General features: G+C 38.6%; 2 protein-coding genes across 2 annotated transcripts in view; one reads left to right on the top strand and one right to left on the bottom strand.

The window, feature by feature from the left end:
• The window catches only part of XPNPEP3 (X-prolyl aminopeptidase 3), a 56,725-nt gene extending 29,636 nt beyond the window's left edge, over nt 1-27,089 (bottom strand). The window contains exons 1-4 of the mRNA XM_029206194.1: nt 26,954-27,089; nt 16,928-17,044; nt 7,290-7,697; nt 4,564-4,766 (exon numbers count right to left, since the gene is read on the bottom strand). Coding sequence (XP_029062027.1) covers nt 4,564-4,766; nt 7,290-7,697; nt 16,928-17,044; nt 26,954-27,017 — 792 coding nt within the window. The 5' untranslated portion in view covers nt 27,018-27,089. The remainder of the gene's footprint in view (nt 1-4,563; nt 4,767-7,289; nt 7,698-16,927; nt 17,045-26,953) is intronic.
• On the top strand, nt 20,662-21,576 carry LOC114885847 (dnaJ homolog subfamily B member 7-like). Its single transcript, XM_029206195.1, is given in 3 exon segments — nt 20,662-20,996; nt 21,355-21,467; nt 21,470-21,576. Coding segments are annotated over 3 exon segments (555 nt in total).
• Nucleotides 27,090-27,185: the final 96 nt, after the last annotated feature.

Here is a 27,185-nt window from a genome sequence, read left to right as displayed (position 1 = left end):
AAAGCCTCACTATTTGGGTAAATACTGACTCCAATGCACTTGAAATTGGTCTAACAATCGGCCATAAATAACTGAATAAGATTCCCACATGTGGGCCACCACTCTATATAAATCTCTACGGAAACTCTGAGGGTAAAACGAAGTAGGCCATGTTGATGCTCACCAAAGAAACCCTATGCCAGGGTTTGAAGGTGACTGGAATCAACTAGTTGATGGCCTAATTTGATCTGCTGAAATGTCAACAAAGGTCCATGAAATGCGTGGACATGGAGGAACTCAGGCCAGGCAGATGCACTGGACAATGACATAGATCACTGGCCCCTACCGAAGCTCAAATTGTTAATAAGAATTCTCCTTCTTGGAACAGTACAGTTCCATTTTTCTGTATTTCTCCAATCTGTCCCCTTGTAATTGGGAATGGACTAGCTCAGTGGCTGGACCAGAAAATTATCCTTTAGCGGGGAAAGGTATGAGTTAAAATTAATGATGAATGGAAAGGCAAGGTTGTTGCTGAGGGAAAGGGAGCCAATAAATGAGTGCCACAAAAGGGAAAATCTAACAATTTTGGTGCCTCAAGAGATGCTTAAAGCAAGAGAATAATATTTCTCTCAGCCTTAACTCAGAAGCTCTTGGGTGAAGGGCTCTGATGAAATCTCTTCCTCTTCTGAAGAGCCAAAAAGAGAGCTAGACAATAGCCAACCTAACAAACACACTTCCCAGAGTGATATATGTCCTCAAAATGGATGAAGAGATGGGAGCTCTGTGTCTGACTACGTGAAACAATACAAATGTAGCTAGCTTTTTTGATTCTCATTTCATAGGATGGATCTATTATAGAGGACCTGTGTTGGGAAGAAACCTGTGGGCATATTTAACAGGCTGAACCTGAAAAACACTGATTAATAATAATCTAAATGGACATTATGTAGCCATTAATTGTGATGATGGTTTAAAGAAGGTACCACAATGTGATAGTAGAATGGCATCTACTACGTGTCCCATCTGTCATAATAACATTATGTGTAAAAATAGCTATTTGCCCTTTTCTTGTGGGTGAATAGGCATGAAGAGGAGGAGGGACATTTGGGACACTTGGATCACTGATAAAGAAAAAGTTAAAACTTAGTGGGCCTACATTCCTGAGAATTTTGGAATTTGTTGTTGTTGGTTATGGGAAGCGCTACGGAAAACTCAAACCAAAGTTTGTTTAAGAGTAGACCAAAGTCAACTCATATGATCTAGGTCTGGAGGAATTACCATTTTGGGGGTACCAAATTTATTTCCTAATTGTACTAAAGCAGTTAGTACTCAATGGCAACATGTCTGGTGTTGGCCCACTCGAAATGAGAGCCTTAGAGGAATTAGGAGCTGGGCTATGAGTAACTGGCCAGGCAGATTTGCTTTTAATGAGGAAAGACCTACAAATGAAAAAGACCTACTAACATGAATAGGGTGCCTTGAAGGCATCCTATTCCAGGAGTAAAGACAAAAGTGGCAAGATACTTGAAGTAATAACACAGTGCTCACAAAATGAATCTTTTAATTACAGCATACACTAAGACAACATGCCCAAATCAACCCAGCAGTGAGAAGGGAACAAGCTTACGTGTTAATATAAGCTAGGTTAATAGACTCCTTAATTCAAATGGAGTCCAAGGCATCCGAAGCCCTATGGCCAGGAATTCCCATAGCAGAAATCCAGGGTATGCATTTGTGGGAGACGTATGGGCCCTGTAGTCTATGGAAGATATTAACTAGAGGATGCAACCTGTCGAGGTGCTCTTTACCAGCTTCAGCACCCCAAATGAGGGCTAACTATTCTTTCCCTATAGTGTAGTTTGTGAGTACTGGACAAACTTTAAATATCATAGTGCTTCCTGCGGTAGATAAATGGGTTCTGTTGCAGGACTCTTCTCACCGGGGATCAGTATCTGTCAAACCATGTAACCTGAGAGAAGAAATCTGGCTATGTACTCGAGATGTTCTGAATCCTGAAAAAACAGATATGGTCTCTGATTTATACTCCTATGAGGAATAATACATGGTATATGGGAAAAGGTAGATTGGGTTGGGAGGGAAAAATTGATAATACCACTATTTTGTCTGATTTACACTGTAACTACAGTATTGTTATAAGGTATAATATGGAGTCATAAGTAAAATTAACACTGTAGATACTAATAGTGATCTAATATAATGGGAGACTGAGTTAAAGCCTTCTCAGGATCTTATTCCCTATGCAGCAGAACTGGTCTGATGAATACTTACAGCTGATTAATGAAAGATTATGATTCTTAATAATTCAGACAATATATGCCAAAAAGAACAGAGAGCTATAGATCTGAGAAGCAAAAGAATTGTACGGTTAGTACAAAAACATGAGAAAGTACAAGTGGAAGGTTCAGCTGTCTCTTTAAATCTATACCAACCCCATATTTTGTAGATATTGTAAATGGATTCAGCATGGACACTCTGATTGTCTATCTCATTGTATGACATTGTAAGGCAAGTAACTGTTATCAAACTAAGGATTTATTTTATTAGAAAAAGCCTTGACAATGGGTCGGGGGGTGTGAACTGTTAATTCCTAGAATTAGCTTGAGCTGTTTTGCTAAATTTCTGCATGGCACTACTTTGGTCAAGGCATGGCATGAAACATACTGATTAAAAGTGTTGTGAGGGCAATAAGCAAATGAAAAGATGCTCATTATCACTAACCATTAGGGAAATGCAAATCAAAACCACAATCAACTCAGCCATAAAAAAGAAATAATTCTGCCATTTGCAGCAACATGGATGGACTTGGAAGGCATTAATTATGCTAACTGAAATAAGTCAAAGACAAATACTGTATGATATCACTTATATGTGGAATCTAATAAATACAACAAATTAGTGAATATAACAAAAAAGAAGCAGATTCATAGATACAGAGAACAAACTAGTGGTTACTAGTGGGGAGGGGGAGGGAAGGAGGCAATATAGGGATCGGGAAGTAGGGGGTACAAACTACTGGGTGTAAGACAGGCTACAAGGATGTATTGTACAACATGGGGAATATAGCCAATATTTTGTAATAACTGTAAATGGAGTATAACCTTTAAAAATTGTATTAAAAAAACACAGATACCCCTTCATACCCATTAGGATTGCTATTATTAAAAAAAAAAAAACCCAGAATGTCATAGATATGGAGAAATTAGAACACTTATGAATTGCTAAACACAGTATGGTGGTTCCTCAAAAAATTAAACAAAGAATTGACATTTGATCCAGCAATTCCACTTCTGGGTATATATTCAAAATAAATGAAAGTCAGGTCTTAACCAGATATTTTTACTGCAACGTTCACAGCAGAATTATTCACAACAGCCTAAAGATGCAAACAACCCAAATGACCATCAATGGATGAATGGACAACAAAACACTGTACATACATACAATGGAATATTATTTAGTCTTAAAAAGGAAGGAAATTCTAATATATGCTACAACATGGATGAATCCTGAAGACATTATGATGTCTTCATCATAAGTTAGAAACAAAAGGACAAATATTGTATGACTACACTTATATGAGTTGCCTAGAGTAGTCAAATTCATAGAGACAGAAAGTAGAACAGTGGTAACTAGGGGCTACAAGAACGGGGAATGAGAAGTTACTCCCTATTGGGCACAGAGTTTCAGCATGAAATCACGAAAAAGTTCTTGAGATGTACAGTCATGGTGATTGTACAACAATGTGAAAGTATTTAATGACACTAAACTGTACACTTAAAATGGCTAAATGGTAAATTTTATTTTATTTTATATATATATATATATTTATTTATTTCACCACAATAAAAACAAAGTATTGCAAGACATTTCAGGTCAGTACAGTTTGTATCAGACTGTCAGTATTGATAACAGTGAGATTAAAGGTTTATACCTGGTCTCTGTGAGAGCTCTGTTACCTAGCAGGAATATGCCAATGAGACCAAAACCCAAAAATCCCTAGCTGAGATTCTATCTGGGGCTCCCTGGTTCCCAGGTGTTCTATACATGCATCTGTGGTTCCTGAGCCAGAGAAAATGCACCTTGCCCGGTCCTAAGGGAGGACAACAGAAGTCTGCACCCAGTTTCTCTGGACCTGGCTGTGAGACAGCCATTGGGTGTGACAGGTATACTTACATTAATGCTGTTGCTATACTGTACCCTTCTCCTGTAATAAACTGCAGATTTGTAAGCACTGTCATTTTAGGTCCTACGAATCTTCTTTAACAAACTCTAACTGCTGCTATTATTGTAGATATGGTAAGGAAAGGAAATAAAATGAATTAATTTATGTTGTTGCAAGGAGAAACAACTAAGATCATGGGTAAAAGATACAAGAGGGATACTTGATATGCCTTGCAAGGTTCTGAGCAAGTCTCTAGACACATTCAGTAAACATCAAAGCAGAAGCTAAATGTCCATGTGCCATGAGATTACTACATTGGGTACACAACCTCAAGGTGCCCACTGAACCCTAAGAGCTGAGATTTTTTAATTTGGAAAGAACTTTTTCAGTAGGAGCCATACCTGTGATGTCAGTTTCCCAGCAATCTGCATTCGTTCAATTTCTGCAGGAGATTTGATCAGCCTGAGATGCTGTACCAGCTGCTGCACAGCCCGAACCTTGTTCTTGCTCCTGGCTTTGACCTCTGTCAACTGCTGCATGTAGTCACAGTGGAGCTGAATGTGAGGGGGCCTCATCCAGTCATACCACAGTGTATGTGTCTCGGCTTAAAACAGATTTAAAATAAAACAGAAACAAGAAATACCACCTGTCATAATGACTTGAACAAGAGTCAAAACTATAAAATATGTAGTATAGAACTCTAAAGGGTTGAACACAAACTCTCAGGACCGAAGTAATTGAAGGATTGGATCGTAAATCATTGGAAAGGCCATTCCCTGAAAACAGCAAGATATTCTGAGACTGAACACACAGCTTTTTCTGCCCTCAAACTTTAGTGTTTTTAATAAAGATGATAGATGAGACTAAAGCTTTATGCAAGCTTTGATTTTATTATTTATTAACTGTTAAAGAACAATTATGACAATTGTTCTCCACACAACTGAGCTAGAGGCATCATTAAATAACTAAACACAGAAGGACAGAAAAAAGTACTCAGCTCATGACCTTATGGTTAAAAGTGTTCCATCCCTTACAAACAATCTCAGTATTGGTGAAAGGAGCTCTCATAGTTGATAATACATGCTAATCCACGCTTACCCAGGAAATCCTTCCTTTTCCATCTGCCATGTATTCTCATTACAGACAACCACAGTTCACCATTTCACTTTAGAGACTCAAGGAAATGGTCAATTTTTGCCTGAGATATAAGATAAGGCTCATTATGAAAATCTTTTCCATTTACATCAGGTCTCTATTTGTTCCTTTCTTTTTTTTCTGACAGAAACCTATGAGTAGGGGTTTCCCTGGTGGCGCAGTGGTTAAGAATCCACCTGCCAATGCAGGGGACACAGGTTTGAGCCCTGGTCCGGGAAGATCCCGCATGCCACAAAGCAACTAAGCCCGTGCGCCACAACTACTGAGCCTGTGCTCTAGAGCCCGTGAGCAACAACTACTGAGCCCACGTGCCACAACTACTGGAGCCCACGTGCCTAGAGTCTGTGCTCTGCAACAAGAGAAGCCACCACAATGAGAAGCCCGTGCACCACAACAAAGAGTAGCCCCCGCTCGACGCAACTAAAGAAAGCCCGTGCAGCAACAAAGACCCAACACAGCCAAAAATAAATAAATAAATAAATAAATAAATAAATAAATAAAATAATAGTAATAATAAAAAAGAAACCTATGAGTAGTATTCACGACAATCTAAGTCTGAAGGTTTGTTTGTATGTTTCATACAATGGACTTTGGGACCAAAGAGGGAAAAAATCCTAAAAATTTTGATCGGATATGTATTAGTGGTACAATCTCCTAAATATTTTCACTTTAAAATAAAAGTGATTTTAAATGTAGATTACAGGTAAAACTCTAATCTTATTTTCAATAGAAATTTAATTGCTGTAATTTTTAAAAAGTAAAACAACCATGACCATCTGCTGTCAGCTTATAAAATCACAGACCAACCTTTTTAGGTTTTTAAACTTTCAATCTATGATCACTGGAAACAGTTTTGAAATTCTCTTTTAGAGACTGACTTCAGAAATGTTTATAAACCTTACAAGAATATGACTAAAATTTTACGATCATACATTATTTTGTCTAAAATCAAGTATTTTCCAACTTGATCATCTATCTTATTTATCAAATTCGGATCTAAGTGACTTTTGGACACTTCAAAAAATAAAATGCTTACTAGAGTTGTAGATTTGTAAGAATCACTAAGAATAGTTTATAATGCAGTGTACATTCTGAAAAGTTCCAGAAAAGGAATCCCAAAACATTCTGAGTGATCATAATTTCACCAGAATAAGCATAGAGAAAGTGACTATCTCAAGGGGCATGAATTCAACCGTGTACACGAACCGCCTGAGAATCTTGTTAAAATGCAGATCCTGATTTAGTAGGTATGGAGTGGGGGCTGCAGATTTTACATTTCCAGTATCTATTATGCATTTGTAATTCTATAATGCATCACCAGGTGATTCTCATGCTGGTGATGAATAAATTATTCTTTGAGAATACTGCCCTTTTTTGAAGAGTTGGCAAAAGCAGTAAGATAAGTAGTAATCAAAGGTCAATAGACTGGTCAGTAATCTTGAAAATCAGTAATCTTGAAAATCAGTAATCTTGAAAAGCAGCCCATGCTCATCCTCCACTTTAAAATTCTCTGTCTGGGATTTCAAACTAGAACAGTTAAAAGTCTCTGTGAATGAATAATCCAATGAAGATTTAGCAAATGAATAAATGAAATCTTTAAAGTCTTGTGGAAAAGATTTATATTCTTTTTTTTTTTTTGGCGGTATGCGGACCTCTCACTGTTGTGGCCTCTCCCGTTGTGGAGCACAGGCTCCGGACGTACAGGCTCAGCGACCATGGCTCACGGGCCCAGCCGCTCCGCGGCATGTGGGATCTTCCCAGACCAGGGCACGAACCCGTGTCCCCTGCATCGGCAGGCGGACTCTCAACCACTGTGCCACCAGGGAAGCCCAAGATTTATATTCTTTCCATGGTGCCCAGGGCAATGCTGCTATGATGATTATTTTAGGAAATGAAGAACTTTGTCTAAACAGGCAAGGAAGGTCTTAGTCCCAATCTGGCCTATGATTTGACTTCTGCTCCCATTTGTTACCTTTCAGTTTTGGTACAAGATGTTGAAATTCTTCCAGCGTATAGGCTTCATCCACTCCAGTTAGAGCTATTGCTCCATCAGTACCAGATCGGGGGCCATCCCAAAGTTCTCGACTGGGATCTCTCTGAGGCACAAAAAGTATGGCCTTGTGTGCTGGTAACTGCTTGCCCGGGAGGCTTTGAAGGACCAGAATGCTATCAGGCTCTTGGAATCCACACAGGTACAGGAAATTGTTGTCTTGGTGGAAAGTATAGGGGATATCATTGCTCATATAGTATGTAGGGTTGGACAGCAGTACCACTGTGTGGTCTGTACCACTCTGCCCTTGTGCTTCCTTGTGGATCAGAGATATTAGTTTGTGTCTGCGAAGTGCATATTCCACCTGGGATAGTCCTGGCGTCACCTCCCCTAGAAATGACAAAAAACAGTGATGCTTTGCATTTCTATAGTGCCAAAGTACTTAAGAGAGTTTAATATTAGATGGAGACACCCAAGTTCATTTCTTCAATTTATGCCCAATCTCCTCATAGCACACGGCAAATTAAGGAGATAACCCAGGTTTCAAATTTCTATTCCATTGCAAAAATTTGGAAGAAATGATAATTACATGTGGTCCTGCCTGAAAAATGGGATCATGACCCCTTAAGATCTCTTCCAGCTCTTTGGTTCATTCTTTTACTCATTCAATCAAATATTTACTAAACATTATTATATGGAAGGCATTGTTAGGCAAATAATCCAAGTTGCCCTGAAGTTTCAATATATAAGGTGAGGAGAAGGATCACATTTTTTGTGTAAGACTTCCCCAAAAGAATGTAAGCTCCTCGAAGACACAGAGTTTTGTCTGTTTGCTCAACGTTATATTCCCAGGGCCTAGAATAACAATTGGAATACAGTAGGCATTTGATAATTGTCAAATGAGCTATAGTAATTTTAGAGTTGAAGGCCAAAAAGCTTTCCCCAATTGCAAGAGTTAGAATAAATTTCTCCTTCTGAATTTCCAAGGCATAATAATATCTTTCTAACAGGGCTTTTCACTTTCTACCTTGTATTAACAGTGAGCTGGGTATATACATAACCTCTTTGATGGTCAGAACCATCTTCATATCCTTCAAAACTCTAGTAATATTATCCACCTCTTGGGGCTGTCATGAGAATCAAATTTGATAAAGCATGTGGTTCTTAAGGATTTGAAGACATCCTAGAAAATCTTTTGAAAGCTATGGATGTATTCTGTTTACTAAATGGCATGTAGGCACATACAAACATTTTTTTAAAAATTTATTTAGTTTATTTTATTTTTGGCTGCATTGGGTCTTCGTTGCTGCATGTGGGCTTTTCTCTAGTTGTGACGAGCAGGGGCTACTCTTCGTTGCGGTGCATGGGCTTATTGCGGTGGCTTCTCTTGTTGCGGAGCACGGGCTCCAGGCGCGTGGGTTTCAGTAGTTGCGATACGCGGGCTTAGTTGCTCCGCAGCAAGTAGGATTTTCCCGGACCAGGGCTTGAACCAGTGGCCCCTGCATTGGTAGGCGGATTCTTAACCACTGCGCCACCAGGGAAGCCCAGATACAAACTTTTGACATACAATTTCAAGAGTCTCAGATTCCTGTAAGCGCACGCAAAAAACCCATATTAAGAACCCCTGTGGGACCTCCCTGGTGGTCCAGTGGTTAAGAATCTGCCTTCCAATGCAGGGGATGTGGGTTTGATCCCTGGTTGGGGAACTAAGATCCCACATGCCGCGGGGCAACTAAGCCCACAAGCTGCAACTACTGAACCCGTGCACCACAACTACAGAGCCCATGTGCTCTGGAGGCTGCACGCCACACTAGAGAGAAGCCCTTGCACCACAACTAGAGAGAAGCCTGCATGCTGCAAAGAAGATCCTGTGTGCTGCAACTAAGACCAGATGCAGCCAAAAATAAATAAATAAACATATATATAAAAAAACTTTGTTATGAAGTGTTATGTGTTAGTTCTTTATTTTAGCCCTTTCTCCTTTTATTTATTATTTATTTATTTTTTTAACATCTTTAGTGGAGTATAATTGCTTTACAATGTTGTGATAGTTGCTGGTGTGTAACAAAGTGCATCAGCTATATGTATACATATATCCCCATATCCCCTCCCTCTTGCACCTCCCTCCCACCCTCCCTATCCCACCCCTCTAGGGGGACACAAAGCACTGAGCTGATCTCCCTGAGCTATGCAGCTGCTTCCCACTGGCTATCTATTTTACATTTGGTAGTGTATATATGTCAATGCTACTCTCTCACTTGGTCCCAGCTTACCCTTCCCCCTCTCTGTGTCCTCAAGTCCATTCTCTACGTCTGCATCTTTATTCCTGTCCTGCCCCTAGGTTCTTCAGAACCTTTTCTTTTTTAGATTCCATATATATGTGTTAGCATACGGTATTTGTTTTTCTCTTTCTGACTTACTTCACTCTGTATGACAGTCTCTAGGTCCATCCACCTCACTGCAAATAACTCAATTTCGTTTCTTTTTATGGCTGAGTAATATTCCATTGTATATATGTGCCACATCTTCTTTATCCATTCATCTGTCGATGGACACTTAGGTTGCTTCCATGTCCTGGCTATTGTAATATGTGTTAGTTCTTAATACTAGTACCTAACAGACTGCCTGGCTGCTAGCCCAGTGATGACTGGGTGAACGCTTCACTTCTGAAATGGAAATTATGCCTGCTTTCACTTTAGGTTCCCAGACAAAAGAACTACTAAAACAATTACTCACAAAAGCTGTATCCCTAAGCCTACACTTAACAATAGTAAAACAACATCTAATGCTTATTGAACGCTTACTACGTGTCTGTACTATTCTAATTATTTACACGTATCAACTTATTTTATCTTTACAATGACTCTATGATGTGGGGAACTATTATTATTCCCTGTGGTAGCCAGTCTCCACATGCAAGTATGGGAAGATAGCCATGAAACACTGCTGTGTAAGAAAGTTAAATAAGAAGATGGACAATATGTTCTCATTATGTTTAAAAAAAACAAAGGAGAGAGAAAAAAGAATTTAGAAAAGAATCAGAATTTTTATAGTGGTAACCTATGGAGAGTGACATAAACTGAAATTTTCTATTTAACATGATTTATTATATTATTTGAATTCTGTTTCAATAAGTATATACTCTTATAATTAAAGTCCCAAATAAAGAGAAAAAGAGGTTAAAAAAGGGAAACCATGGACAGTCCACTCCATACTCATAACCTACAATGGTTCTTTATCGCCTGTCAGATCAAATTCATACCCTTAAGCCACTTTAACATTTACATTTAAATGTAACATTTTAATGTTCTCTACCAGGTGACTTCAACTTATCTGGCCAACTTTTTTTGGTAACAGCTCTACTGAGATATTTTCATACCATACAATTCGCCCACTTACAAGTGTACAATTCAATGATTTTTGGTATATTCACAGATTTGTGCAACCATTACCCTAAACAATTTTAGAATATTTCATCACTCCAAAAAGAAATCCCATGCCAATCAATAGTTACTCCCTGTTTCCTCCGAATCCAATCCAGCCCTTGACAACCACTAATCTATTTTCTGCCCCTCTGGGTTTGTCTATAGTACAGATTTCATATAAATGAAATCACACAAGATGTGTTCTTTGGTGACTTGGCCAACTTTTTTCATATCATTCCCCCAATTATTCTGAAATTAATTCCTTCTATATCTTACATAAGTCCAACCTGTTACCTTGCTTACAGTGTGTCCCCTTTCTAAAATTTCTTCTCCCTCCAAAGCAATTCCACTCAAGACTTGGAGCTCAATATATGTTTGTTTTTAGACCCTTCTGATTCAAAAGGCTTTCTTGATTAGCCCAGATCATGTTGATTTGTTCCTTTGAATTACATTTTTTTTAAAGTCAACTATTTCATTTTCATATACACATCTTATAGTTGTGTATAAATGTAATCATACCATACTCTTTCAATAGTTAAACACTTTTCCCCCATTTCTTCATTGTTTGAGACCTCACTCCCCTTCCCTCCTTCTACCCACATTAGAACCACCCCCATATTTGTAATTTAGTATGTATCCTTTCCTATTTTTCTCAATACTCATATAATCACATACACATATACCTGCATTTAGGGTTTTTTGAGTCACTAGTGTTTTACAAAAATGGGGTACTACACAGTCTTGTGTTTATGTTGTCTTTCTAACACAACAATACCTCATAGAAGTCCCTCCCACCAACTCATTTAGTATAGCTTCAACTCATTCTGCTTGATGTCTCCATATTATTTCTTGGGGGAATGTATCATAACTTCCTGATCCATTTCCATACTGGTGGGCATTCATATTATTTTCAGCTTTTTGCTGCAATAATGAACATCTTTCTACTTATATACATAGGGTACTTTTAAATGCCCTATGTACTGTTGCTTTTATTTCTGTGGGATAGTCCCAGGAGAGAAATTAGTGGATCAAAGTCCTTCGAGTTTTCTTAGTACTCATGTTCAGTACATGCAACTCAGCTGTTTATGATTACTTTGGAACTGTCTAGTTGTTTTACCTATGCATAGTTTATCTCTCCAGAAAATTCTGTAGTTCTATCCCATTAATAATTTTTTATTTAACTTTTATTTACCTACAATATAAAAATTTACATTTTTATTAACAAAATTGGTAAGAAACAAAAGAAATAAATAAGAGAGGGCCTTACAGGCCAGGCAAAGCAACAGAGTTGGTCCTAGAAAAGCTCACATCACATTTCTTTCTCTGAGGATTGAGTTGGGTAAGAGTCCCCTAGGGCTCTAGGGCAGAATATCGAACTTTATACCAGAGCCCAAGAACAGCTTAACTGTTTATCTCCCTGATAATTATTCATGTTAAGTCTGCCACTGTTACTCAATATTGGAAATTTCCTAATTTACCCAAGCAGCAAATACTCTTTTCTAAAAGCAGACGCTGGTTATAATTGGTGGATTATCCAACTTTTCCTTTTTGTCATTTTACTTGGTCCCTATCCTGTGCTTTGCTTTTGGTCATTTCCCAGCTATGGTCCATGTAATAAAACTAAACTTAAAAAATCAATTCATTGTGTTTTTAAAAAAACTTTGGAAATAAGAAAATTCACAATATTAATGATCTTAATTAATCAATGTGTTATCTCTCATTTTCATTAATAACAGAGTATACATATATGTATATTAGGAAGTAACTTCTGAAAAAAAGATAAAATTATTTAAAAATCAAAGCAGGATTGCAAAACCATCTTTTTCGCCCTTCAAAGCATTCCTCATTGCTGAATCTAATTTCATACAAATGACTATATGAGAAATATTTATTTAAAACACTGACTACATTTTCCCAAGCTTACTAATTGTAAACATTATACAGTGACCATTAACTATATGCTTCCAAACTTCTGAAATTTCGAAGAACTCTTCATCACAACAGAAAAATTATCCAAGGAAAAACACACCTTATCAACTGAAGGAGGGAAAAAAAGTGTGATAAAGCAATGAACTTCAACCCTAGAGGTAAACCTGGCAGTTGTTATGGCCTTTGATCATAGAACTAACCATTATAGTCCATCTAGCCTGACTTTCTTCAGATAAAACTGCATCTGAATAGACATTCTGGTAACTTTGTCAAATTGTAAAGTATTAAGAAGCAAAGTCAGTATTTTGTCATGTGGAGTCAATTAAGGATAGAAGGGCTACTCTAACAAGTTATTTAATCAATCAAATGCCTAGATGTCACAATCTGGACTCTGTAAATAACAAAGTCTCACAATCAATCCTGAGACTGTGCAGCCAAGAAGAAAAGCTCTTCCAGGACATCTAGGATTGCGCCTCTCGAGAGAATAAGAAAAATGTTCTTCATATTTCATCAGCCAGGCAGAAAACCCAGAGAGGAAAAGTTTTATGAAGACAGAAAATGGATGGAAATATGCAAGTCTTTGCTACAATCAAGGTATGTATTTTAATTATTTCCTGAAACTAACTAGGTTAGGATTTTAACGTGGCCTGAAGCAGTGCCCTTGAATTCTGTTTAATATTAGGAGTTTTTTATTGTATATAAGGAAGTAGTGCATAAAATGATCTGTTACTATGTAGTTGGAAAATGGGGGTAAAGAAAAAGCTAATAAACATTTCCTTTATAAAGTAAAACACAGACCTCTCTGAAAAAAATGAAATGATCAAATAAATAATTTAAAAATACTCTCAATGGATTTTATTTGCATATACTGAGCAAAACAAGCCAGACAGAAAGGGTTCATACTGTATGATTCCACTTACACGAAACTCAAGAACAGGCAAAACAATCATGTTGATAGAAACTAGAGCAGTGGTTAAGGATGGAGGTGGGGACTGACTAGAAGGGTATGAGGGGACTTTCTGGGGTGACGGAAATGCCCTGTATCTTGAATGGGGTATGAGTTATATTGGTGTACCTTTGTCAAAACTCACTGAATTGCATATTTAAGCTCTGTGCAATTCACCTAATGTAAATTTTATCACATTAAAAAAAAAAAAGTACAGCTGGCCCTCCATATCCATAGGTTCTGCATCTGGGGATTCAATCAACCACAGATCAAAAATATTTGGAAAAAAAATTCCAGAAAGTCGCAAAAAGCAAAACTTCAATTTGCTGTGCATGAGCAACTATCTACATAGCATTTACATTGTATTAGGTATTATAAGTAATCTAGAGATGGTCTATAGTATACGGGAGGATGTGCATGGATTGCAGTCATATACTGTGCCATTTTAGGTACGGGACTTAAGCATCCACAGATTTTGGCATCTGAGAGGGTCCTGGAACCAATCCCCTAAGGATACCAAGGGATGACTATACCACTCTCTAAAGCTGAAATAACTTTTACATCAAGACTTCTCTCACTTGAATTTCTTCTTACCAAAAATATTATACCAAAAAAAAGACTTAAAAAAATTCCCATATAGTATTCTTTGGCATGGGTGTTATGTGCTGTTTTGTGGTTAAGTGTGGACTCAGACTTTTGCTGAGCTGGAATTCTGGCTTAACAACTTACTGAGTGACTTGGGGAGAGCTACCAAACTGTTCTGTGCCTGTGTCCTCATCTGTAAAGTGGAGATAATAATAGCACCCACTTCACAAAGTTGTCAGGAGGACTTAATAAGTTAATGAAATACTTAGAACAGTTAGCACTATATAAATATTAGTTATAATTATTACCACAATAAATAATTTACACTTGAAGAGGTTGTCATCCTGGTAATACAAAGCCAGGTAGGATCTTGAAAGAGTAAAATTTATAGGGATGATCATTATCCCTATCAAAGTAATTATTTACATGAAATTATCTGGTTTTCTCACACAATGACAAGAATGAGTTTCAAGTGATTCAGGAGCTTTTTTTTTTTTTTTTTCTTTTGTGGTACGCGGGCCTCTCACTGTTGTGGCCTTTCCCGTTGCGGAGCACGGGCTCCGGACGCCGCAGGCTCAGCGGCCATGACTCACGGGCCTAGCCGCTCTGCGACATGTGGGATCTTCCCGGACCGGGGCACGAACCCGTGTCCCCTGCATCAGCAGGCGGACTCTCAACCACTGCGCCACCAGGGAAGCCCTATCTGTATTCTCTAACTTGTCTATCATATATATGGAACTTGTATAATAATTAGGAAAGGGACTGAGATATTTTCCAAAAGTTTAAAGTACTGGCAATTACTGGGGAAATATTCCAAACATGAAACCTTTTGGAGCAAACCACATAATAGAAACATACTTTTAAACCCCAAACTAACAAACTGACCTTGGCTTTGTAAAAGAGATTTTTAAAAAAGTATTAAATGCCTCTTAATTTTTCTTAATAATTGACTCTTCCTCCACCCCTCAATTATTTTAACACTTCTGTAAGTTTTGCTTCTCTACGTGGAGAAAGATAAGTGATTAACACTTTGGCTATTGTATATCTGGTGGTTTCTTTAACACTGATAATTCTCTTTTAAAATTCTATCTACTTCTATCCCTTCTCACTTACCCCAATCCCTATTGTACAGGAGAATAAAAATTATGATAGGTGGGCTTCCCTGGTGGCGCAGTGGTTGAGAGTCCGCCTGCCGAGGCAGGGGACACGGGTTCATGCCCTGGTCCGGGAAGATCCCACATGCCACGGAGCAGCTGGGCCCGTGAGCCATGGCCACTGAGCTTGTGCGTCCAGAGCCTGTGCTCCGCAACGGGAGAGGCCACAACAGTGAGAGGCCTGCATATCGCAAAAAAAAAAAAAAAAAAAATTATGATAGGTATTCCTTTTCCCCCATAGTTTATATGAACATATGTATATATATGAACTTGTATGTGTGTATTTATTTACATTCATTTTTTACATAGTTAACATGCACATAACACAAATAACAGTCTAGATACAGAGGCCATCAACTTGACAATATGATTACTAGTTTCAAGGCCTGGAAAATGCAGCTCACCATGTAAAAGTATCTCACCACGAGAAATCAGTAATTTTCAAAGCTGGTAAAACTTAGTATGAAATTGAAGCTACAGGTAGGTTGACTGGATGGAGAAATACTTAAATTAATATCAACTGTATTGCTATTAAGCTTACCTTACAGCTTTGAAAAACTCTGATTTCCTGTGTGTTTCAGTGGTGAGCTGCATTTCCTGAGTCTCAGCCGACTTCCCAGCAGGAATTCCAGTCTGATGAAGAATCAGCAAAAGGAAGCCCTCACTGAGAGACACACTGGTATCATTCACTGAGTGGAGACAGTGAAAGAGCAACATATTTCCAAAGGCAATTTAGATTATTAATATATATGCTTACACAGTAAATACAGATTTAACTTCGCATGGCAGAAGCAACAATTAATATCCCTCGAAAACCTGACTGCTTTTTCTCCAAAGCATTTGGTTTTACCCTGCCTACCTCTTTGAGATGATATTCATTCATCATAGTTCATCCCTTAAGTGTCTTTAAAAAAACAAAACAAAACAAAAAACCTTAGGTATGAATTTGAACAATAGTGATGACACATCTTCCAGCAGGAACGCTGGAATCTTAAAGTAGAAAAAAAAAATTAGTGAAGTAAACCTTTATCAACTTTTTGCATCATTATCACTTCTCAAAGTTGTGACAATCACATCTGGAAATCTTGTGTAACCTATATAAAAATATTTTTCTTAATATTGACATGAGCATTTAATGCTTTCAAGAAAAATGTTTCCTAAAATGTCTTTAACACAGTAGTTCACAAGGAATCAATAGTTAGAACACAGTTCTAGACACCATGTTTTAGAAAGTAACAGAATTTTTCTTTAAAAACATCTTGAAATACATACTTTTCACTGATACTTCTGAATTATAAGGCTAATCGTATTTATTGCTCTAGATGGTGCTGTCTATACAGTACTATTAGCCACATGTAGCTGTTTAAATTTAAATTAATTAAAATAAAATTTAAAAAAATTTAGTTCCTCAGTTGCACTAGCAACATTTTAAGGGTACAGTAGCCACTTGTGTATAGTGGCTACTGTATTGGACAGCACAGCTCTAGAACATTCCCACTGCTGCAAAAATTCTATTGGATAGCACAGTTCTAGACAAAGCCCCTAAAGAGAGAGACAGTCATTACAGTTAAAAGGCCTTACCTGGTCTGAGGAGGTGTGGGTGTGTAAAGGGGCTGGGCTGGCCTAAGTACCGGTTTGGAATCCTCCTCTCTGGGATGGGCTGCAGGGAGTACCTTCGCTGTGAACATGACATGCATCCTGAAGGAGAGATGAAGAGGATGAAATGGAATAGTGTACCTAGAAAGTCCTGACAGTATATACACATTTATCTACCTCCAGCAGTAGGATGCTTTAGAAAAATGCAAATTAGTATCTCCTTCAGTATTTATATGGTCCTTCCTCTGGGCCAGCCAGAGCCTGTGTTGGGCCTTAGGGATACAGAAATGAGACTATCTTTACCTTTAGTGACTTTAGTCTACCTGAATATAATAGAGGTATATATACATACAGTATGATTAACGTATGAATAGGAGCTATGGGAACAGAAGAAAGACAACAAACAAAAGCAGGGGAGGGGGTAGGAAGTATTTCATTGAGGTAGTGTTATGCTGTGTCCTAAAATTCAGAAAAAGAGAATTAACATTTTTATTGAGAATATGTGAAGTTTCAGAAAATATGCACATCTTATCTCATTTAATCTTGGAATGTTAGAGCTAGTGAAATGTCTGAAAAATGCTTAATCATATTTAGCCCATAAGAAGTAATATTATTAGCATTCATTCAGCAAGATTTATTAAGTGTGTGATTGGCACATGCTGGGAAAGACACAAGAATAACACAAGACTATCTGTCCTGGTCTGGAAAGAACATACAGTCTAGTGGAGGTGAGACAGAGCAATACTACATTGTGAACGCAGTGGTAGATTCATACACAAGGTTTTTGAGAGCACAAAAACTAACACAACGCTGTGGGACGGGTACAATGACGATAGGACACAGTGATCTGGGGAACAGAGAAGCACACAACAGGCGCTTGTGTGAGACTGCAGAAGTATAAATGCCTACTCTGAGTAGGAATTAGTCAGTGAAAGTGACAAGGGGAGCTGAAGGTATCATGAATGAGATTATGAAAGGGAAGGCATAGAAAGCACCACATTCACATGTGCCCATGTGTGCGTGTAGAGGGAAAAGGGATAGAAAGAGAATTTCAGGTCAGTGTTGCTGCTGGTGGGAGAGGAAAAGATCAGCAAGGTAAGGATCAGACCATTGAAGGCTTTGTACACCAAACTAAGGAATTAGATTTTTAACTGTTACGTGAGGTAGGCATTATCATTGCCTTTTTTTTTTTTAACAAATAAGGAATCAGACTCAGAGAAGTAATTTGTGCAATGTTACACAGTTAGTACTAGGGAAGCTGGGATTCAAACTCAGTTTTATTTAACTTCAAAATCTTTGCTCTTATCCCTCTACTCTGCCACTCAGTAAGTCTTCTCTGCTAAATCCCAACAATACAATTAGTACTGTACAATCTCCCTGTGAGCATACAATCACTACAACAGCAAAACGCGGTAAGTCTGGGTCAACTTAAAGGTTTTAGTAGGGATTATAAAGCATGAATGACAGCGTATGTATTTGGAGTTAAGAAGTCTTAAACATTAACTTTGAATTAAATTTACAAAGGGTTATTGAGAAAAATTATAGCTTCTTGAATGATTAAAAAGACAGAGAAAATGGTACAGGTTTCCAGGCAGTATGAAAATACAGTTAAGAATAGTGGAAAATGAGAAAAAGGACAAAATATTAAGTATTTCCTGGAATCTGTCTTTAGAAAATGTACAGAATACATATTAAGGAATATGCCCAGTCTACACAGGTTGAAAGCTTAACAAAGATGAGGCAAGCAATTTACAAAAATAAAGAGAAACCTGCTAAGTGACACCACAGGGAAGCAATCAACAAAGACACTACCAGACAAACAATTCAGCTTTTTCCACATAAATTCTAAGGCAGGTAGGGGTGGTAAGGTATGGAAGGGGGAATCTATAGATTAAGTAAGCCTTAAAAGACATTATCAACCAACTGTAATATGTGAACCTTAACTAGATCCCGATTCAAGCAACAAACTGTAAAACAAATACATTATATTTATGAGATCACTGGAAATTGGGAGTGATTGCATATTTGATGGTATTACGGAAGTAATATTTGTTTTAACGTGTGATAATGGTGTTGTGATTATGTTAAAAAGAAACTTATCTTTTAGAGATATAAATAGAAATATTTACAGATGAAATGATATGATCTCAGGTTTGTCTCAAAATAATATGGGGGTGGGGTGGATTGCGGAGAGGATGAATGGGGATTTGAATGAAACAAGACTGGCCATGAGTTGATAATTATTGAAGCTGTGTGATGGGTACATCAGAGTTCATTATACTACTCTACTTGTGTATATTTTTGAAATTTTCCATAATAAAAAAGTTGAAAAAAAAAGAAAGATGAAGCGACCATAGAGAAAAATGAAGGAAATAAGCATGTACTCCGGAAGGCAATCTAAGACAAAGAATTAAAGGCAGCATGGTATAGTAGAAAAAAGTGCTAGTTCTAGTTTAGTTCTACTATCTACATGATCTTGGCATGTTACATAACTCCTCTGTACTTATTTCTTCACCTGTGAAATAAAGCCGTTATATTAGGTAGTGGCTTTCAAATTTTTAAAACCAAGACCCACAGTAAGAAATATATTTTACACAGTAACCTAGTATATACAGACATATATATGTATAATGTATATAGAAATTTTACTAAATACTATTCTTTCTGTGACTGTTATTTTTGCTGCCCTATTCCATTAAAAATAAGCTTGCCTCAGTGCACTAAAATGATTTTATTACTGCAGTGTCTTGAATGGTGGCCCCCAGAAGATACGTCCACATCCTAATCTCCAGAACCTGTGACTGTTAATTGGAAAAAGGGTTTTTGCAGATGTAATTAAGGAACTTGAGATGAACGCATCATCCTGCATTATCTGGGTTGATCCTAAATCCAATGACATGTGTCCTTGTAAGAGAAATGCACAGGGAGAATTGAGACAGAAGAGGAGGAAGCAATGTAACCATGGAGGCAGAAACAGAAGAGATGTGGCCTCAAGCCAAGGAATATGTATAGCCACCAGAAGCTGGAAGATAGGAAGAACGGATTCTCTCCTAGTGCCCTGGGAAGGAGAGTAGCCCTGCTGACACATGATCTCGGGCTTCTGGCCTCCAGAACTGTGAGACAATACATTTCTGTTGTTTTAAGCAGACATGTTCGTGGTAATTTGTTATGGTAGCCTCAGGACTAATACAATGACTTACTAAGGTTGAAATAAATATGTCAAGTGCTTATTTTTTCATAGTTCACAAATTCTTCATTTTTTCAAACCAAAACATGGAACAATTGAGAAGTTATTAAAGCTCAGTAACCCAGAGGTCATATTATGCAAGAGGCATGCTGTGGCCATAAACAACAGCTCCCACTGGTTTATAAGGCACTGTTTGAGGCTTCCAGGAAAATATAGGGGAAATAGTCCAGAGGGTTAAGGATGGTCTGGTATGACTCTGGACAAGCTCCGTTCGGAAGGTCTAGTCCCTACCCCAACCCCATAATGACACCACAATGCAGCCCTCCCTGACATAAGCTTGTAACTCTGCTTGCCATATAATCAGTATCCTAATGTGTCCTAGCAGTGGTCCATGGTAATAACATTGTCTTCAATGTAAAAATGTGCCTATCTGCGGTCACTGCCTCTACCACCATCACCAGCAGAGCCTAAGCTGAGAGGAAACCACGGTTCTCACTACCCTGAGCACCCCTTTCCAACCATCTGTTACAACATGGTGGATTACTATGAAGTTCTAGAATTGCAGAGATATACTTCACCTGTGGACATTAAAAAGGCTTATTGAAAAGTGGCACTTAAATGGCACCCTGATAAAAATCCAGAAAATAAAGAAGCCGAGAGAAAATTCAAAGAAGTAGCTGAGGCATATGAGGTATTATCAAATGATGAAAAATGGGACATTTATGATAAATATGGCAAAGAAGGATTAAATGGTGGAGGCAGAAGTCATTTTGATGATTCTTCTGAGTATGGCTTCATATTCTGTAAGCCAGATGATGTCTTTAAAGAAATTTTTCGTAAAAGGGACCCATTTTCATTTCATTTCTTTGAAGACTTGCTTGAGGACCTTTTTTTTTTTTTTTGAAGACCTTTTAAATAATCCAAGAAGCTCCTATGGAAGCAGAAACAGAGGTGAAAGATCCTTTTTCTCTACATCCAGTGAATATCCAGCTTTCGGGAAATTTTCTTCATATGATACAGGATATATACCATGTGGTTCACTGGGCCATGAGGGCCTTAATTCATTCTCTTCCCTGACATTTGACGACAGTGGGATGGGCAACTACATATCTGTTACAACTTCAGGTAAAACTGTTAATGGCAGAAATACCAATACAAAGAGAATTATTGAGAATGATCAAGAAAGAGACAAAGACAATGGTGAGTTGAAGTCCTTTCTTTTAAATGGTATGGCAGATGAAGAGAGCTTTGCTGAAGAATGCAGCTGGAGAAGACGGTCATTCAACAATTATTCACCAAAGTCCTGCAGCCCCAAACATGTATCTCAATATACTTTTGCAACTGGAATCCCTCTATTTTCTCAGCAGGATTCAAAGAAGGTGGTAAGAGGAAAAAAAAGAAGCATAAAGAGGTACAGAAGAAGAAGTCAACTAAAAGGAATCATTAAATTGACTCTTCAGACACATTATGTTCATATAACATTTGAACACAGCTCTTTATGTGTTTCTTTTTTTAAAATTTTATTTTATTTATATTTTTATACAGCAGGTTCTTATTATCCACTTTATACATATTAGTGTATATATGTCAATCCAATTCATCACACCATCTTTGTGTGTTTCTGTTAGAGTTTTGCAGATAATATTTGTTTAATACCACACTAAGATTATGTTTTTAACCTATTTAGCAGGACTGTAAACATCTGATGAGTGGCTGTTTGGATTAGGTATGTTAGAAAAAGATGAATTTGTGAACAGTGATACTAAGAATTTAGAAAACAGCAAAGATTAATGAGTTTTGAAATTTTAGCTAAGGTAGACAGGAAAAAGATCTAAATGAAATGAAGGAGTTAGCCATGTGGATATTTGGTCAAAGAAAATTCCAGGCAGCAGGACTAGCAAGTGAAATGTCCCTAAAGCAGACTGTGTAAGGTGTGTTTGAGGAACATGGAGATCAGTGTGGCCAGTTATGAGAGCAAGTAGATGAAGTAAGAAAGGTAACAGAAGACCAGATTATGCAGGGACTGCTAGATCACAGTATGAACTATGTTATAATTGTCAGACAGGAAGCCAATGGAGGCTGTGAGCAGAAGAGTGACATAATCTGACATACTTAAACAGGCCTATGCTGGTTGCCGTCATTAAAAACAGACTCTAAGCAAGCAGGGGTAAAAGCAGGGAAATGCAGGCTACTGCCACAATCCAGGCCAGAGACTGCAGTAGCTTGGCCAAGGTGGTGGAGGCGGCGGTGGTAAAGAGAGATCAGACTCTGGATATATTCTAAAGGTAGGGCCAAATGGAATTTGCTGACAGACTGGATGTGGGGTATGAGAGAAGTCAGGATTTTTGGCCTTAGCAACTGAAAGAAGAAAAGTGCCATTAATCTGAGATAGGCCTGGAGGTGTTAAAATTTGGATGTGCTACATTCAAGGTACCCGTATTTATTAAGCAACAAAAAAAGAATTTCCTACGTTGACTTGCATCCTGCATGTTCCCTGTCATTGAATTCTTCCTTTTTTTTTAACAAACAGATCTTATTGATCATATTAATCTTTTACCTTAGAAATATAATTACTATAAATTTTAATGTGACTAAAAGATGGGAGCAAATAACCTAGTAGCCCTTAAAACCCAACCACCTTTCGAAAAACATAGTTCAGTGATATATAGCAATGCAACAAATTTTGAAACCAGAAAAAATTCTAATATCGACTTTTTTTTTTTTTTTTTTGGCGGTACGCGGGCCTCTCACTGTTGTGGCCTCTCCCGTTGCGGAGCACAGGCTCCAGACGCCACAGGCTCAGCGGCCATGATTCACGGGCCTAGCCGCTCTGCGGCATGTAGGATCTTCCCGGACCGGGGAACGAACCCGTGTCCCCTGCATCGGCAGGCGGACTCTCAACCACTGCACCACCAGGGAAGCCCTAGAATCGACTGTTTTTAAACGACTGCTAGAATAAAGCATGAGCTCTTGTTTTGTTTGATTTTTAGTTGGTAGGTGGGTGGGGAGGAAAGTTCATTTATTCTACAGGAGAGACTGGGGACAATTAGCATTTAATGCTTATTTGCAGAAAATAAAATCATAAAAGCTCAGAGTATTTTAAATGCCACTTATATAAAATGTGACATTTAGTAGAATTTATTTATTGTTACACATGTGGGACTAATCAGACTTAGAAAAAAATGCAATTTTTCAACAAAAGCAAAAACCAGTGTCTCTGAAAATTTGAGAATGCAATAACATGCCCTCTGGTCCATTTTTTATTTTATTCTTAATAGATAACTAAAAATTCAGATTTAATCTTATTCAATAGCTTAAAATTATTCATTTCCGACTGCCTAGAGGAAAAAGCTCAATGTTGCTTAACATAATATACAAGACACTCCATGAGCCAGCCACCAGCTTTCTTCCCAACTTGACTTTCTATCATGTGTCTTCTTACACATCTCATGCTTGAGCCCAACTTTTCCCAAACTGTGTTCAAAGGGATACCAGTTCAAGACTCACCAGAGAAAAAGGGCTCCATGGTCAAATACATTTTGCAAATTAATGCCAAAGACATTTCCCTCTTAGAGACGTGGAAATAGTCTATTATGAGCACTATAAAATGCAGCATTCCCCATACTTATTTGACCACAGAACCCTTTTGGTGTAACAGCTACTAACATGCCCAGCAACATATTTCAAAAAAGCTCCAGGCTTATTATGATGCAAAGCTTTGTACCAGTCATTCTGTTTCAGAGTTCTGGGCCTTTGCATTCATTCTCTCTGCCAGGATGGCTCCATCACTCTAGTTGGCTTGGTGAATTTAAGCCTTCTTTCAAGTCTCAACTCTCCTAACCTTTGAAGTCACGCCCACGTTTCCTCTTTGCCCCTCTCTGCCCCCAGAAAATATCAACACTTTTTCCTTCTCCCCACAAGTATGTTACATTACAATTACTTGCTTATTTATTTATTTATTTATTTATTTATTTATTTATTTATTTATTTATTTATTTATTTTGCGGTACGCGGGCCTCTCACTGCTGTGGCCTCTCCTGTTGCGGAGCACAGGCTCCGGACGCAGAGGCTCAGCAGCCATGGCTCACGGGCCCAGCCGCTCCATGGCATGTGGGATCTTCCCGGACCGGGGCATGAACCCACGTCCCCTGCATCGGCAGGCAGACTCTCAACCACTGCGCCACCAGGGAAGCCCACAATTACTTGCTTCTTTGTCCGTCTCGCATGATGGTAGAAACTTTTTTTGTGTGCTTAGTTCTCCTATGTGGTGCTCAATTAATGTTAATAGAATTAACTGCAAACAGGCTTTTAAAAATTATTTTCTACTTATTCTTTAATGTTTTCAATATTTCCCTTCCTCATCTCACACTTATATTTAAATGATCTAGTCTTTTAAAATATAAAACTTACTTATGCATCATTAATGCTTTATTTTGCTTTTTCTCAAATGACTAGAAGGTGTTAATAACTATATCACAACTAATGAAATCACACTCTTAATTAGCCAAAGCATTTTCACTTTAGGAATGCATGACTTTCACAGAATAGGAAGTTACTTATGGTACTCAACACCCTGTTCCCAGAGTCTTCCTAAGGAAAAGCACCCAAGAGCACCACAGACATTTGAAGTTCTATTTATGAACATCTAAAGTCGGTGGAATTTTCAAATTCTAAAACTTTATAAAATCCCAGAATAACATACTTACAACCCATTATTGCCTTTCTTGGGCTCCCATGTCACTTGAGTCAAGACTCTATTACCATCCTTTGCTATATATATTCATTTATTTGTTGCTTCTCTATCATCTGACTAGACTGTAACTCCAGGGAAGTGGAGATTCACCCACAATGACTGCTAACTCAAAAGTTACTGAATGAAGATACATTCTTTCTGGCTCAATAAAAAGGTCCAAAAGGACTCTACTAAGCAGAGTAAGACCTAGCAGAGGTATAACAGAAAAAGGACTAGATGGGAATCATACAACTAACATTCCTGACTTGCTACTTGTGATATTGTGTTAGTTTCAGTTCCCCATCAGTAAAATGATATTTGCTCTAACTTACTGGACTTGTGAAGATCCAAGGAGATCATTCATTCACTCAAAAAGCCTATATATGTATATTATAATGTTAATATGAGAGGTGGTTAAATTTACTTATTCCACTGAAGCAAAATGAAGCATAATGACTACATTTTTCCAGGACACTGGTGTGTATAATCCAGTACCTAGCTCTAAATTTTGATTAATCAGGTTTTACACAAAGCCTCAACAAATGGAAAAAAAGTTTCAAGCAAAGAATGGTTCCAGCTCTAAATCACAAGTTATGGCCTCTGTGATCAAGACTGACTAACTGCGGGCTTCCCTGGTGGCCCAGTGGTTGAGGGTCCGCCTGCCAATGCGGGGGACACGGGTTTGTGCCCCGGTCAGGGAGGATCCCGCATGCCGCGGAGCGGCTGGGCCCGTGAGCCATGGCCGCTGGGCCTGCGCGTCCGGAGCCTGTGCTCCGCCACGGGAGAGGCCACAGCGGTGAGAGGCCCGCGTACCGCAAAAAAAAAAAAAAAAAAAAAAAAAAAAAAAGACTGACTAACTGCTTATCTATTCACCTACTCCCATGGAGAGGGACAGCTTTATGGAACTTAAGTGTTAGAAGCAAAGAGCAAGTTCTGTGCACTGAACAATGATTACTTTTTATTTTTACTTTCTAGAGTAAGGAGTAAGTCTTGATATAATTACCATTCCATTTTCAATAAATTCAGGTATACCAACGTAAGAAACACACGTCAAGACTTAACATTGGCGTCAAATACCATATGCTCCGGCTCACACATTGTTCACCTATCGGCCCCCAAAACTAAAATATGATCCAATGGCAGATCTGCCTGAAAGACGATTCAGCTTTCACCGATCAAGCTTCATGTTCACTGCTCGAGACAGAATACACCCTAAAAAAATGCCCCACCCCCCATTCCTGGACTACTCTATCTTGTCTTTTCTTTTTTTAAGTTTCTTTTTTTTGAATTTTATTTAATTTATATTTTTATACAGCAGGTTCTTATCAGTCATCCATTTTATACACGTCAATCCCAATCGCCCAATTCATCACACCACCATCCCCACCCCTCTGCGGCTTTCCCCCCTTGGTGTCCATACGTTTGTTCTCTACATCTGTGTCTCAACTTCTGCCCTGCAAACCAGTTCATTTGTATCATTTTTCTAGGCTCCACATATATGCGTTAATATACGGTATTTGTTTTTCTCTTCCTGACTTACTATCTTGCCTTTTCGAGCAAGGCTTTCAGACATAAAAAGCCTCAGGAGTATTTCCAAATATTACCTCTTCTGAGGGGAACTACTCAAAGGATGTGTAGTACTAAACATGTGTTTCCTGTACATTCTGCAGCCAGCTCTCACGTCTACTCTTTGAAAACACGAAAATCCGACTTAAGTTAACCTAACAGAAACAAGAGCTACGTGATGTGAGACACTGTGTCGCCTGGGCAAGTGTGATAACTGACACAACTTCCATGAGTCCGAGTTACTTTGAAGACAGCCCCTCTGGGAAGACAGTACACCCTTTTCTCTCTGCAGTCATTTCAACCTCTTACAATACCTCAACTGCAGAGAGAACCCCGGGCCCACCCTTTTCCAGGGACAGGGGGTAGAGAAGAAATCCAAGGAGCGCACAGAGGGTTTGGGAATGGAGACCCCAGCAGAAGAGTCCACTGAAGCAGGGGTCGCCTCAGACCAACCTGGACCCCACTGGTGCGCCTCAGGCTTCTCAGAGCAAGCCCCGAAGGAGACACTGTGGGAGGTGAGTCTAACCTGAGAGGCTGCGGGCGCTTGCTACCGCGGGAACAAGCTTAGTTGCCGAGAGTATCCAAGGCATAACCGCCACGCTCGCACTTCAGGAAGGAAACGCGGAAAACTGACGATAATGCCGCCGCCGGCAGGGTTGAGTCGCCCGGAAACCAGGCCAGGCGTCCCTCCCCTTCCGGCCGGCGCTGCTCGACGGGCTTTCCTCCCACAGGGGCGCAGTATGTTGACGTCACGCCCG

Source organism: Monodon monoceros, unplaced genomic scaffold, assembly GCF_005190385.1.
Source record: "Monodon monoceros isolate NGI ecotype Baffin Bay Population unplaced genomic scaffold, NGI_Narwhal_1 Super_Scaffold_6, whole genome shotgun sequence".
Lineage (NCBI taxonomy): Eukaryota > Metazoa > Chordata > Mammalia > Artiodactyla > Monodontidae > Monodon > Monodon monoceros.
This window is presented reverse-complemented; position numbering and strand designations above follow the sequence as displayed.